General features: G+C 50.1%; 1 protein-coding gene across 2 annotated transcripts in view; it reads left to right on the top strand.

Annotated features, from left to right (window-relative positions):
• The first annotated feature begins 478 nt into the window (after positions 1–478).
• The window catches only part of SLC5A11 (solute carrier family 5 member 11), a 48,330-nt gene continuing 35,494 nt past the window's right edge, over positions 479–13,314 (top strand). The window contains exons 1-3 of one of the 2 annotated variants that reach the window (XM_053894291.1): positions 479–722; positions 4,765–4,885; positions 10,085–10,334. In XM_053894291.1, coding sequence (XP_053750266.1) covers positions 10,200–10,334 — 135 coding nt within the window. In that variant the 5' untranslated portion in view covers positions 479–722; positions 4,765–4,885; positions 10,085–10,199. The remainder of the gene's footprint in view (positions 723–4,764; positions 4,886–10,084; positions 10,335–13,314) is intronic. The other variant, XM_019430422.2, reaches the window with a different exon arrangement.

Consider the following 13,314-nt stretch of genomic DNA (forward strand, 5'->3'; position numbering starts at 1 on the left):
TGTCCTCCATTGCCTGTCCCGGTGCCGCGGGCCCCTCGGGCCGTGGCTTGGTCGTTCCCCATAGCTCCCCTGGGCTCCAGACGCTTGTCTTTGCCTGCCTTGGCCCGGAGAGCACCCGGCAAAAGGGGCTGAACAAAGGGTGGTCACTGTTACTGCTGCTGCAGTGATGGGGCCGTGGCTGCAAGTGCCCTCCTGGGATTTTTCCGCTGTCCCCTGCCTCCCCCCTTATCCCCCCCCCCCCAGTCCCCGCATCTCTCCTCCCCCCTTCCCCCAGCTCGTCCCAAGCCCGCCTGTCCCCAGCGTGGAGGCGGGCCAGTGGAGGAGTGGGTGAGTGAAGCAGGACAGTTCGGGGCTCCTGCCACTCTCCTACCCCTCCCTGCCATGGGCACCCTACCAGGTGGAGGCTGTGTGGGCGGAGCTCAGGGATTACCCTCCTCCCCACTGGGGACTGCACAGAGTTCAGGGGTTCAGGGCTGGGCCCACCGTCTCTGGTGCCTGGGGATATCATTCTCTTCCTCACCCCTGCCTGTAGTGGGGCTGGAATTTGGAGTTTGACCTGCAAGGAGGCTCTCAGCTGTAGGCGGTGCAGGAGAGGGCGGCCGCTGTCCCCTGGCTAGGAGGGGGGAGGAGCCGGCGGGGGGTGGGGCCCTTCTCCACAACCTCCTTCTGCCTCAGAAGCCACGGGCAGGCCCCAGGGCAGGTGAGCCCTGCATCAGAGGAAGGTAAGGTTCCCTGCTGGCACCCTGCCCAACCCGGTGCCCATTCTCCACACTGGGGACGTTGGTCTGGGGAAGGGAGGTCCTGGTGGCCGAGAGGACTCCCGCTGTGAGCCGGGGGTGGGAGCATAGCTCCTCTCTACCGGGCACATGGAGTGTGTGTTGTTGGGGGGGGTGGGTACAGCCCGGTGGCCCCAGGCTTGGTCCTCGTTCGTCCACTTCCCAAGTTCGGAGTTGGTGGATCATTTCACTTCACTGAGCCTCAGGTTTCTTATCTGTTAAATGGGAATGTAAACCCCAGCCCAGCCCAGCCTGCAGGCGTGCTGTCTCCCAAGGACCCAAAGAGATAATGCGGGTGGAAATATCTTTGTAAACCCCTGAAAGGCCAGAGGGATAGGCTGCTGCCTGCCCGGCTGCTATTTACAAGGCAAATCTGAGTTTCACTGCAATGTGCTGGCACATGTACTGGCCTCCTCCTCCTGGGCCTGGTCAGTCCCTGCGGAGGACACAGCCACCCTGATTCACAGAGAGAGACAGACAGCCATCCGGAAGGTTTGCACTGATAGTGAGAGGCAGAGCCGAGACTCCGCTCCCACAGCCATGAGCTCACCCACAACATCTGGTTTTCCGACAGTGGGTGTTGTGCTGGATGATTCTGGAGAAGCGCAAGGGAGAGGTGCCCTCCCGAAGTCCTTAGGGATAGGACTTGGGGGAGGAGGGGTCATAACGTGCAAGGGTATATAGCAAAAGCTCTGGAAATCCCATGGTTTTGTTTGTTTAAAAAAAATTTTTTTTTAATGTTTATTTATTATTGAGAGACAGAGAGCATGAGCATGGGAGGGGGAGGGGGAGCATGGGAGGGAGAGAGAGAGGGGGACACAGAATCCGAAGCAGGCTCCAGGCTCTGAGCCATCAGCACAGAGCCCGACGCAGGGCTCGAACTCATAATCTGCAAGATCATGACCTGAGCTGAAGTTGGATGCCCAACCGACTGAGCCACCCAGGCTCCCCTTTTGTTTGTTTTTTTTTTACTGGAAATCCCATGTGTGCTACCCAGATGTCTATTGAGTGCCAGCTTCGGAATAGTGTGAGCAAGACAGACATGGTCCCTGCTTTCCAAGAGCTTACAGTAGCGGGGACGGCCAATGATGACTCATACCAACCCGACATCTTGTTTGACTCAACAGTGAGGAAAAGTCACCTTTGTTATGACGGCAAATAACTTAAGGACCCGATTTAGGCTGAGATGGGGAGAGAGCTCCTCTGGGCTTGTGATGGTAGGATAACATCTGAAGCCCGGATAGGAGCTGGTCAAGCCGAGGCTGGAGAGAGGGAAGAGCATTCCAGGCAGAGGGAACAGAATGGCGAAGACCCTGAGGCCAGAGTAGTGCTCAAGGGCCGGTGAGAGATGAGGCTAGTGATGTCCTGATCTGACTTATGGTCAACGATCCCTGTGGCTTCCACCCGAGGGGTGGGTTGGAAGGGGACGAGGCGAGAGGTCCTCGCCCTAGTGTAGACCCAGGTGGTGCTGGCTTGGGATGGATGGACGCCTGGAAGTAAAGGGAAAATGGATGGATTCAGCCGTGCTTGGGAGGTGGAAGGGAATGAATTAGGGACGAATAGATTCCGGGAGTTGAGAAGGAGACCCTCTAAGTGCTTCGACAGTGTGTGGCCCTGGCAATGGCCCTCGTAGCCATCTCGCTTGGGCACAGGGCCCCCCACACATCGCAGGTGCCCACGGACCCCTGGACGGGTGAGTGAATGAATGAACGCATGACTTAAGGCTCTTGGGCGTCTGCAAGCGGCAGGTTGTTCAAAGTGGCCGCTGAGCGTCGTGGCGGGTACTGGCCTCCAACAGCGTGCTCCCCAAATTGGACGTGTTCTGTCTGAGGAATCACGAGACAAGGTCATCCCTGAAGGTCCCCACCCCTGGCATTTTCCCTGCCAGGCAGCGGTTACAGACTTAGGCGGTAAGCCTGGGTTGCACCTGGGTTCAGTCATTTACCAGCAGTGTGATTTTGGGCCCGGTGCCACTGCTTTATTTTTCTCCCGTGTTCGATGGGGTTAATCAGAGACCTGACCTCTGGGGTGTTGTGGATTTAAAATGAGATTCACACACGTAGGTGGCCAGGATCCACTTGACCACAAAGTCCAGGCTCTTTTTTTTTTTTTTTTTTTTTCTCTAACAAGGACAAGGATACACCAAGTATTCTAGACTTAATCATGTTATATAATGGACTTGCTTAAAGTTTTTAACAAGCCTGTGACATAGGTCTTGGTATTACCCCCATTTTATAGATGGGGAAACTGAGCCTCAGAGAAGTTGTTTACCCAAGATCACGGAGCTAGTACGAGGCAGAGCCAGGATTTGAATCAGGCCCTTGCAGTGCAAGTATCTTTACACTCGATCAGGGCAGCTCTTTCCCAGAGAGCTTTGGTCTATAATTAAGTCTTGCAGGAAAATAGTTGTTGTCTGTTGTCAGGGCAGGGCCCCTCCCTAGTTTCTGTCTGTCTGTCTCTTTTATTTCCTGTCCCCAATAATGTGGTTTGACAAATGTACCTGCGTCCTGGCAAAATATGTCAAACTATTTTGTGTCTTGCATGTGTTTAATATATGCAGATGCTGTTATGCTGTAAATCTTGTTCTGTTTGTTTCTGTTTCTTTTGTGATGAAATGTTTCCAGACACGTAAGTTATAAAGAATCATGTAGGGGCGGCCTGGGTGTCTCAGTCGGTTGAGCGTCCTGGGCTGAGCGACTCTGGGTTTCGGCTCAGGTCATGATCTTATGGTTTGTGAGTTCGAGCCCTGCACCAGGCTCTGTGCTGACAGCACAGAGCCTCCTTGAGATTCTCTCTTTTTCTGTCTGTCTGTCTCTCTCTCTCTCTCTGCCCCTCCCCTGCTCATCCCCTCTCTCTCTCTCTCTCAAAAAAAGAATAATGTAAATCTGACCCCCGGCAGTGGACGCACACAGGGGAACCAGCCTAAGAAACCTAGGGCTCCCACCCCACCTGTGGACGCATTTCCCGGTCTTTTCCTCGCACCGGGGTGTGGAAAATTTCCACATCTGCTGTGGCAAATTATGTAACCGGCTAAAAGGAAAAGGGTAGGCTGACATCCTTGGGTGCTGGGCTTCCTTTGTTCTCCGGCCCATGGGTGACTGCTAGGGCAGGGTGTTCTTACAAACAAAGCTGTTGTTACAAGGACAGCTTTGTCCGCACTCCCGCTAACCCTGCCCTCCCATACAGAGAGGGTCCCTCCCAGGAGGTGAACCCGGACCCCACCCCCAGCTTGGCCCCGTCTAGAACAGCGCAAGGGCACAGGGCTCTCACGTACAGAGCTGCAGGGGCCATGTCTGCCCCACTCACTACTTTGTGCCTAGCACAGACCCTGGCACACAGCTGGTGCCTAATAAATGCTTGTGGAAAAGAACAGAAAAGGCGGGAGGGAAGGAGGAGGGGAGCAGGCAGGCAAGACGGGCGGGAGGGAGGAAGGAAATAACGACAGAACAGCCAGTGTCGGGTAATGCAGGTTCCTTCAGCTGAGGACCTGGGTTCGAATCCTACCGCTGGGCATTTACTGTGACCTAGAAGCAAGTGGCTAAGACTCGAGCCCAGCTCACTTTTCCCTCTTCATGCCTCCGTCTCCCACCTGTAAAGGGGACTGGTGTGTGCCTCACAGGCTGACCAGATGAGAAGTGATCTCCATGCCTCCAGTCCACAGTGCTCACAGATTTTGCTCAGAAGGGGCTCATTGAGCCTGTGAGCATGTGGGTGAACCAGCAGCGCTGGGGTTCACAGCTTCTCTGATCCCCGCTCCTAATCCTGCCACACCCACGGGCCGGTCCCTCCCGGCCCCTGGCAGGGCCCCCACCTCCCTGGGACCCAGGAAGAGCCTGGAGTCGGTGCCAGCCTGCCCGGAGCTGTGATGAATAAGTTGTTTATCCGCTCCCACCGCCCTCGGTGCCTGGCGGGCAGAGGCCTGCAAGGGGCAGCTGGGGGAGGGGCCGCCTCACCCTTCAACCCACTGCCCCTCCTTCCTCCCTTTCAGACCTGCTGGGTTCTAGAACCATCCACCCTACTCCTCCATTCTGCATCAATCTCCGCCTTGAACTGCTTCCTGAGCTCTAAGCCCTCACCTTCCCCGAAGCCCCTGGATTTGGAAGCAGCAGGTCGGTGTGTTTAAAAACACAGGCTGTGAAACCATACAGATCGGGGTTCGAGCCCTGGCTGTGGACATGATGCTAAACTTCCCCCGGCCACAGCTTCTTGGCTGATCACGTGCACTGACCCTACCTACCTAATAGGGATTTCACCCTTGAGCTACCCTGAGGGACCGTCCAGCCCCTTCCTCTCCAAGCCTCCAAAATGTGCCTCTCCAAGCCTCCAAAATGTGCCTCTCCTGGTAAGACCCTTTTTTACGAGCCTCTCTTCTGACCCAAGAAACTAGCCTCCCTTCCCACTTTCTTGAACAAAGACTTTGCAGGTGTCTGGTCCAGTTAGGTTGGTCCGGAGCAGGATATTACCCCATTTCACAGATGACAATTGCCATGAAATCTAGGCTGATTGACTGCTGGGTGAGGGGGATCCTGGCTTCTGCTACTCAACTTCCTCCTGTATTAGGACAGAGTAAGTGTCTGAGCTGGGTCTGCCCACTACTGGCTGGCTTCCCTCTTTCCCTCCTTCTCTCTTTCTTCCCTCTTTCCCCTCCATAAATGCGGTGGACCCATGGCTGCTTGGGTCTTCCCTTCCAGGGAAGATTAGGTCTGAGAAGCTGTGAGCACCCTCCCAACAGAACTAGGCAAGGTGCAGCCCCAGGGAGAAGTTCAAAGTCATACTTGGCATGCGAAGGAAACATAAGATCATAGAGCGCCCCCCTGAGGCATCTTGTCTAAGTGAACATCCAGTCCCCTCTTATAGGGCTCTAAGGTCCTGTTCTCCACCCAGGGGACTTCTGTGGCTCTTACAATTGGGAGAAGATGCTCCTGGCATCCAGTGGGTAGCTACCAGAGAGGTTGTTAAACATCCTGTGTTGCACAGGACAGCCTCCCCCACCCCATAACAAAGAGTTATTGAGGATGAGGAAACGTATTCTAGGAACAAGGAACAGCTTGCCCAGGTAATCAGGCTGTTCTGTCTGCGGGAAATTACTCCCCAATCCTTACCCTGTTGATTAATCACCAAGCCCTATTGATTTTTTAAAAAATTTTTTTGGAATGTTTATTTATTTTTGAAGGAGAGACAGAGTGTGAGCAGGGGAGGGGCAGACAGAGAGGGAGACACAGAATCCGAAACAGTCACCAGGCTCCCAGCTGTCCGCACAGAGGCCAGTGCGGGGCTCAAACTCACAAACCGTGAGATCATGACCTGAGCCAAAATCGGACGCTTAACCGACTGAAACACCCAGGCGCCCCAAGCACTGCTGATTTTTAAAAAAAATTTTTTTAACGTTTATTTATTTTTGAGACAGAGAGAGACAGAGCATGAATGGGGGAGGGTCAGAGAGAGAGGGAGACACAGAATCCGAAACAGGCTCCAGGCTCTGAGCTGTCAGCACAGAGCCCGACGCGGGGCTCGAACTCACGGACCGCGAGATCATGACCTGAGGTGAAGTCGGCCGCTTAACCGACTGATCCACCCAGGCGCCCCATGCACTGTTGATTTTAACCCCAAGTTATTTCTCACATCCTCTCGCACGCCCCTCTAGATTTCATCTAAAGTCTGTGGCATTACACGGTCACCTTCCTGCTTCTAGTCAACCTACCCTCACCCCCATTGGATCCTACAACTCCCTTGTCCCTTAACCCAGAGCACAGGTGTGCCGTGGGGGCATGGCTGCCCAACAGGAGATGCTTTGAAAAAGTATGGGAGCATCTTTGCTTATGACAGTCGTTTGGGGGTACCACTGGCCTTCAGTGCATGGAGACCAGAGATGCTAGACTCCCCGAAATGCACAGAACTGCCCCATGCAGCATGAACTTTCAAGATGTTCCAGACTTGCATGTGGGTGAACAACATGCTTATAGACTAGAGCTCCAGGGTATATGAAACACCAAGTGGTTTGTTTTTAATTTAATTTTTTTTTTTGATATTTGTTTATTTGTTGATTGATGTTTATTTATTTTTGAGAGAGAGCCAGAGACACAGAATCTGAAGCAGACTCCAGGCTCTGAGCTGTCAGCCCAGAGCCCAATGAAGGGCTCGAACTCACGAACTGCAAGATCGTGACCTGAGCCGAAGTCGGACACTTAATCAACTGAGCCCCCCAGGCGCCCCAAAGTTTTTAAAGCAAAGAATGTGCCTGCTTTTATCTTCATAGCATTGTCTCAAATATTTTTCAGTGCTGTGTCTTAAAAACATGGTATTGCTTGGACTTTTCCGTAACATTTAAAATCACAGTAGGCTATTTGTAGTTACATTTTGGGGGAGTCAAAAACCGCACGTGGATTTTCGGCTGCACAAGAGGGTCAGCACCCCAACCCCCACACTGTTGATGCTGGTGCTGTTCCTCTGCAGATTCACTTTTGATTCTGAGGTTTTGCACTAAAATGGCTTCCGACTTTCTCATTTCCCTTAAGTTCAAAACTTAGCGTAGTGGGTACAAGTATCTGACTGTTCTTGGGGTCTCCCCTTGGGGTCTCCCGTGGAGTCGGCAGATGGGTGATATGTTGAAGCATTCATCAGTTTATCATAAATGGCTTTCCTTTTATTTCTTTCGGACTTAGAGCATTGTATTGACTTTTTAAAAAGTGATGTGCGAGGGCGCCTGGGTGACTCAGTCGGTTAAGTGTCTGAGTCTTGGTTTCGGCTCAGGCCATGATCTCTGGGTTTGTGAGTTTGACCCCCGCGTCAGGCTGCATGGAGACATCGTGGGGCCTGCTTTGATTCTCTCTTCCCTGCTCCCTCTCCGCTCCTCCCTTGCTCCTGCTCGCTCTCTCTCTCTCAAAATAAATAAATTGATTTAAAAATCTTTATAAAAATATTTGCTATTTTGATGTCTGAGAAGTTGGGAATCGCTGACCCTATAAAAATCCTTTAATGACATCAAAGGGCTGAGATAGTCACCTTCATATCTGATCGGCCCCACTGCCCAGTCCCCTCTTCCTAATCTTACCTAATACTCAGGCGAGAATCTGGCGATTCCTTAAACGTGACATGCTTATTCACCCCTCAGTGTGTAGATGCTGTGGTCTTGGCCTGGGATGCTCCCCATCCCTGCTCATACGTGTAGGACCACCGACTCATTCTTCAAAACTCAGTTTATATGCTACTGGCTGGATTCCTCCGCTGACAATGAAGTGGTCCTTACCTCACTCACTGCATCTTGTAGAAAATAATAGTGATGGTGATAAGAAAAGGAGCCAGAATTGATTAAGCACAGCTGTGCGAATGCTGCATTCCACCCTTCCCAGGTATGAGCTCAGCCATCTATGGATATATACTCTTATCGCCCAGTTAGGGAGTTTGTCCCCGTTCTAAGGATTGCTGAGCGGTGAAGCCAGTGGCGCAGCTCCTGAGCTTGAATCCTAAACACATCTGTCTCTGAACACCTCCCCATATGGACCATCTCTGTATTGTTATCTGACGAGTGAATTTCCCCATTATTGGGCGGCACATCGTGGGGGGCATCATGAGTCTTTTCACTCCCAGACCTCCAGAGTGGAGTCACACACTGGGAATAAGTCCATGCCCAAATCGCTTATGGTTGAAAATCACCCTTAGGAGTCTTATTAGTTTCCAATTATTGCTGCAAAAAATCACCAGAAGGTAGTGGCTTGAAACGATGCAGGGTTATTATCTTACAGTTCTGGAAGTCACAAGTTCTAAATGGGTCTCCCTGGGCTAACATTAAGGTGACAGCACGGCTGAATTCCTTTCGGATGCTCTAGGGTAGAATGCGTTCATTTCTGTTCCCAGCTTCTAGAAGCTGCCTGCTTTCCTTGGTTTGTGGGCCCTTTTACTCCATCTTCAAAGCCAGCAACATTGGTCCAAATCCTTCTCATGCTGGTTCTCTTTTCGGATTCTCTCTTCACTTTTAAAGACCTTTGTGTGATGGGGCGCCTGGGTGGCGCAGTTGAGTGTCCGACTTCAGCCAGGTCACGATCTCGCGGTCTGTGAGTTCGAGCCCCGCGTCAGGCTCTGGGCTGATGGCTCGGAGCCTGGAGCTTGCTTCTGATTCTGTGTCTCCCTCTCTCTCTGCCCCTCCCCCGTTCATGCTCTGTCTCTCTCTCTGTCCCAAAAAAAATAAATAAAAAACGTTGAAAAAAAAAAAAAAAGACCTTTGTGGTTGCAATTATCTCACTCAGATACTTCAGGGAAAATCTCCCAATTTTTTTTTTAATTTTTTTTTTTTTTTAACATTTATTTTTGAGACAGAGAGAGACAGAGCATGAACGGGGGAGTGTCAGAGAGAGAGGGAGACACAGAACCTGAAACAGGCTCCAGGCTCTGAGCAGTCAGCACAGAGCCCGACGCGGGGCTCGAACTCACATACCGCGAGATCGTGACCTGAGCCGAAGTCGGACGCTTAACCGACTGAGCCACCCAGGCGCCCCATTTTTTTTTTTTTTTTAAATTTTTTTTTTTTTTAAATCTCCCAATTTTAAGGAGAGCTGACTGGCAACCTTCATTCTGTTTGTAAACTCAATTGTCTTTTGGCCATGTAACTTAACATATTCACAGGTTCTGAGGATTAGAAGGTGCCCATCCTTGAGGGGGACATTCCGTTCCCCATAGGAATCCCTGAAATTGCCCACAGAAGTACAGTATACTGAGAAACAGCCGAGGACACAGTGGTTCAAGGCATGGATTCTGGAGCAAGATTATTTGCCTTCAAGTCCTGTCTCTGCCACTTGAGCCATATTAATCTTAGACAAGTTCCCTGTGTCTCAATTTTGCCATCTGTAAAATGGGGATGAAAACAATAGTGCCCACTTTACAGGTTTGTAAACACTTAGAATGATGTAGGAGGTGCTATATATATTACAAAATATATTCAGTTTTACGGGCCTGGCCGACATTGGAACAAGACTAGTGTCCCGCCGACCCTCAGACAAGATGTTGGCTCGACTCTTGCCCACCTCCGAGGTTCCTCAGAAATGGGAAATAACTCCAGTGTCTTGTTTTACTCTCACTCTTGGTCATGTGCTCCTGAAGTGGGATGGGATGATGAAACCATCTGTACTGTTCACAGTTTGTTCTTAATATTTTGCCGAGTGAGTGGCTGAGTTGCTAAAAAGTAGCTGTTGATTTGATGTGACTTCAAATCGTTCGTTTGCTGAATGAATGAGTGAATGGATGGGTGGATGGGTGGGTGGGTGGGTGGATCTGCCTTCCTGGGGGATCTGTCCCCACTACACATGTCTCCACAGGTGTCCTTTCGCTTGCTCCAAGGAGGTAGCCACGCAGAGGGTGAGGAAGTAGCTCTGGTGCTGGCATCTGACCCGCTTTTGCACTTCCCGCAGGATTGAAAGTTTGCTCAGGACCATGGAGAGCAGCTCCAGCAGTCCTCAGCCCACGGAGTCCGATCCCCTGGAGGCTTTTCCCCAGAGGAGCCTGGAGCCAGGTGACATCGCGGTGTTGGTTCTGTACTTCCTCTTCGTCCTGGCTGTTGGACTTTGGGTAAGCCAGGCCAGAGGAGGCAGAGGAAGAAACTCGCCCAAGGTCGTAAAGTAATTAGAACTTTAAACTTGTAAAAATACAGAGTTGACCATGGGTCAGGTGCTATCTTAGGCACTTTCATCTCATGCTATGTCATGTAATTTGCACAGATGTCTATGAAGAAGACGCTACTGCTGTACCCATTTTATAGATAAGGACACTGAGGCTCAAAAATGGAAACTCCTTGTATGTTAGTAAGTTAGCACAGCTGGGTTAGAATCCATATCTCCTTCACTTTGAAGCCCATATTCTTTTTTCTTTTTTAAAGCAAGCTTTTTAAAACAATTTTTTTAATGTTTTTTATTTTTGAGAGAGAGAGAGTGTGTGAGCAAGGACAGGGGAGGGACAAAGAGACACGGAGAGACACAGAACTCAAAGTGGGCTCCAGGCTCCATGCCGTCAGCACAGAGCCCGACACGGGGCTTGAACCCACAAACTGTTGAGATCATGACCTGAGCTGAAGTCGGACGCTTAGCCGACTGAGCCACCCACGCACCCCAGTTTTTTTTTTGTTTTGTTTTTTAAGGCAATACAGTCACCAGGTTCAAATAAAAGCAACTTAGGGGGGGTCTGGGTGGCTCAGTTGGTTGAGTGTCCCGACTTTTGTTCTTGGCTCAGGAGTCATGATCTCAAGGTTTGTGAGTTCGAGCCCTGAGTCAGATTCTGCACTGATAGCCCGGAGCCTGCTTTGGGTTCTCTCTCTCCCTTTCTCTCTGCCCTTCCCCCACTCTCTCTCTCTCTCAAAATGAATAAACACTAAAAAAAAAAAAAAAAGAAGAAAAGAAAAGAAATAAATAAACATTAAAAAAAACATAGTGAAAATTTCACTACTACCCTTCCCTTCACGAGTAACCACTGTTGTAACCTTGTTTGTACATTAATTTGAGTTTCCTTATGGAAATCCAAGCAAATATTATCATGTAGATTTACCTCTTTCTTAAATAGGAAGTAGGTTATTATACTGTTGTTTTTTTACCTTGCTGTTTTTCACCTATCATGATCTCTGGGATATCTTTTCATATCAGTGCATAGAAGCTTCCTTGTCTTTTTAAAAGTTGCACAGGATTGGGGTGCCTGGGTGGCTCCGTTGGTTGAGCATAGAACCTTGGCACAGGTCATGATGTTACGGTCTGAGAGTTCAAGCCCTGTGTTGGGCTCTGTGCTGACAGCACGGAGCCTGCTTGGGATTCTCTCTCCCTCTGCCCCTCTCCCCCACTCACGCTCCCTCTCTCTAAAAAAATTGCATTTATCTTATAATAAATGAGGCTGGACACCCTTACATATGTTTAAAGACCACTTCGTTCCTTTCTGTGATGCACGGTTTCATATATTTTTCCCATTTTCATTAGGTTCTTGTTCTTTTACTTACCAACTTCTAGGAATTCTTTATTCTTTTAAAGTTCTTATTTGTTTAAGTAATCTCTACACCTGGCATGGGGCTCAGACTCGTGACCCCAAGACCAAGAATGACATGCCCCTCCTCTGACTGAGCCAGCCAGGTGCCCCTAGGAACTCCTTCCATGCTCAGAACATGAGTAATTTTGGGATAAGGATGCTGAAGAGAAGATACTGCTATCTGGGTTTTAGGCCATTTGGTACAAAAGACTTGAAAGCTGAGCCCCAAGGTGTCCCCACTTTGCTCCAACTATTTATACATCATTTTTCTACTCCTACCCCTTAGCTTTTCCTCCTCCAAGTCAACAAGGGGATGCAAGTGCTGGACGTTCCAAAGACCTTTCTCTGCACACTCCCCTGCCCTCCGCTCTTAGCAGGACATAGTGAGACGGAGGAGACGTTGTTGAGAGTAAGAGTTTTCGTGTCAGACAGCCTTGGGGTCAGGGTTAAGTTAGGGTGAGGTTGGAGGCACTGGGAATCGGTATTTTCCCAAGAGGACCAGGAGTCTCTGATATATTACTAGTTTGGGAGCCCTGGATTTACATAATCCCTTTCAAGGAGTTCTTTATTTAAAAAAAAAAAATTAAGTTTATTTATTTATTTTGAGAGAGAGAGAGACAGAGAATCCCAAGCAGGCTCTACGCTGTCAGCACAGAGCCCAATGTGGGGCTCGAACTCATGAACCGTGAGATCATGATCTGAGCTGGAGGACACTTAACCTGCTGAGCCACCAAGGTGCCCCGGGAGTTCTTTATTTTATTTTATTTTATTTTTTATTTATTTATTTATTTTTATTTAAAAAAAAAATATTTTTTAATGTTTATTTATTTTTGAGACAGAGAGAGACAGAGCATGAACGGGGGAGGGTCAGACAGAGAGGGAGACACAGAATCCGAAGCAGGCTCCAGGCTCTGAGCTGTCAGCCCAGAGCCCGACGCGGGGCTCGAGCTCACGGACCGCGAGATCATGACCTGAGCGAAATCGGACGCTTAACCGACTGAGCCACCCAGGCGCCCCTGGAGTTCTTTATTTTAAAAAAATACTTCCTGTGTCAGGAATGAGCCGGAATGAGCCTCAGGTTCGGTTTTCTATAGCAAGGTCATTTGCAGGGATGAAAAGGTGCCATTTCCTGCCATGTCCTACCCGGTAAGAATCCCCTCACCGGCGTTCGCACCCAGGCTCAGAGACGTGCAACTGCTTGCCAAGATCAGACAAGCCACTTCGCAGCCGAAATGTGTCTATTCGAACACCTTCGATGCTTAGAAGCTCGCTCCTTCTAAAGACGGTTTTGTTGGCCGGCTAAGGACATGGGCTCCCAAGGCTGACCTGGACCTGAATTCCCGGCACCTCCGCTCTCAGGAAACAAAGGCACTAGAGTGACTTTACTTCTGAGTCTCATTTTCTTCATCTGTTAGATGGGCCTCATGATACCAACTTCATAGGAGTCTGTAAGGATTAACATGAGCTAAAGCGCAGAGATGCTTAGGGGCGTCTGATGGCTGTGCTCCTGTGACACTATGTAGCACTAACACTCAATAAATGGTGC

This window comes from Panthera pardus, unplaced genomic scaffold (assembly GCF_024362965.1).
Source record: "Panthera pardus isolate Hobbes unplaced genomic scaffold, ASM2436296v1 HiC_scaffold_5, whole genome shotgun sequence".
Lineage (NCBI taxonomy): Eukaryota > Metazoa > Chordata > Mammalia > Carnivora > Felidae > Panthera > Panthera pardus.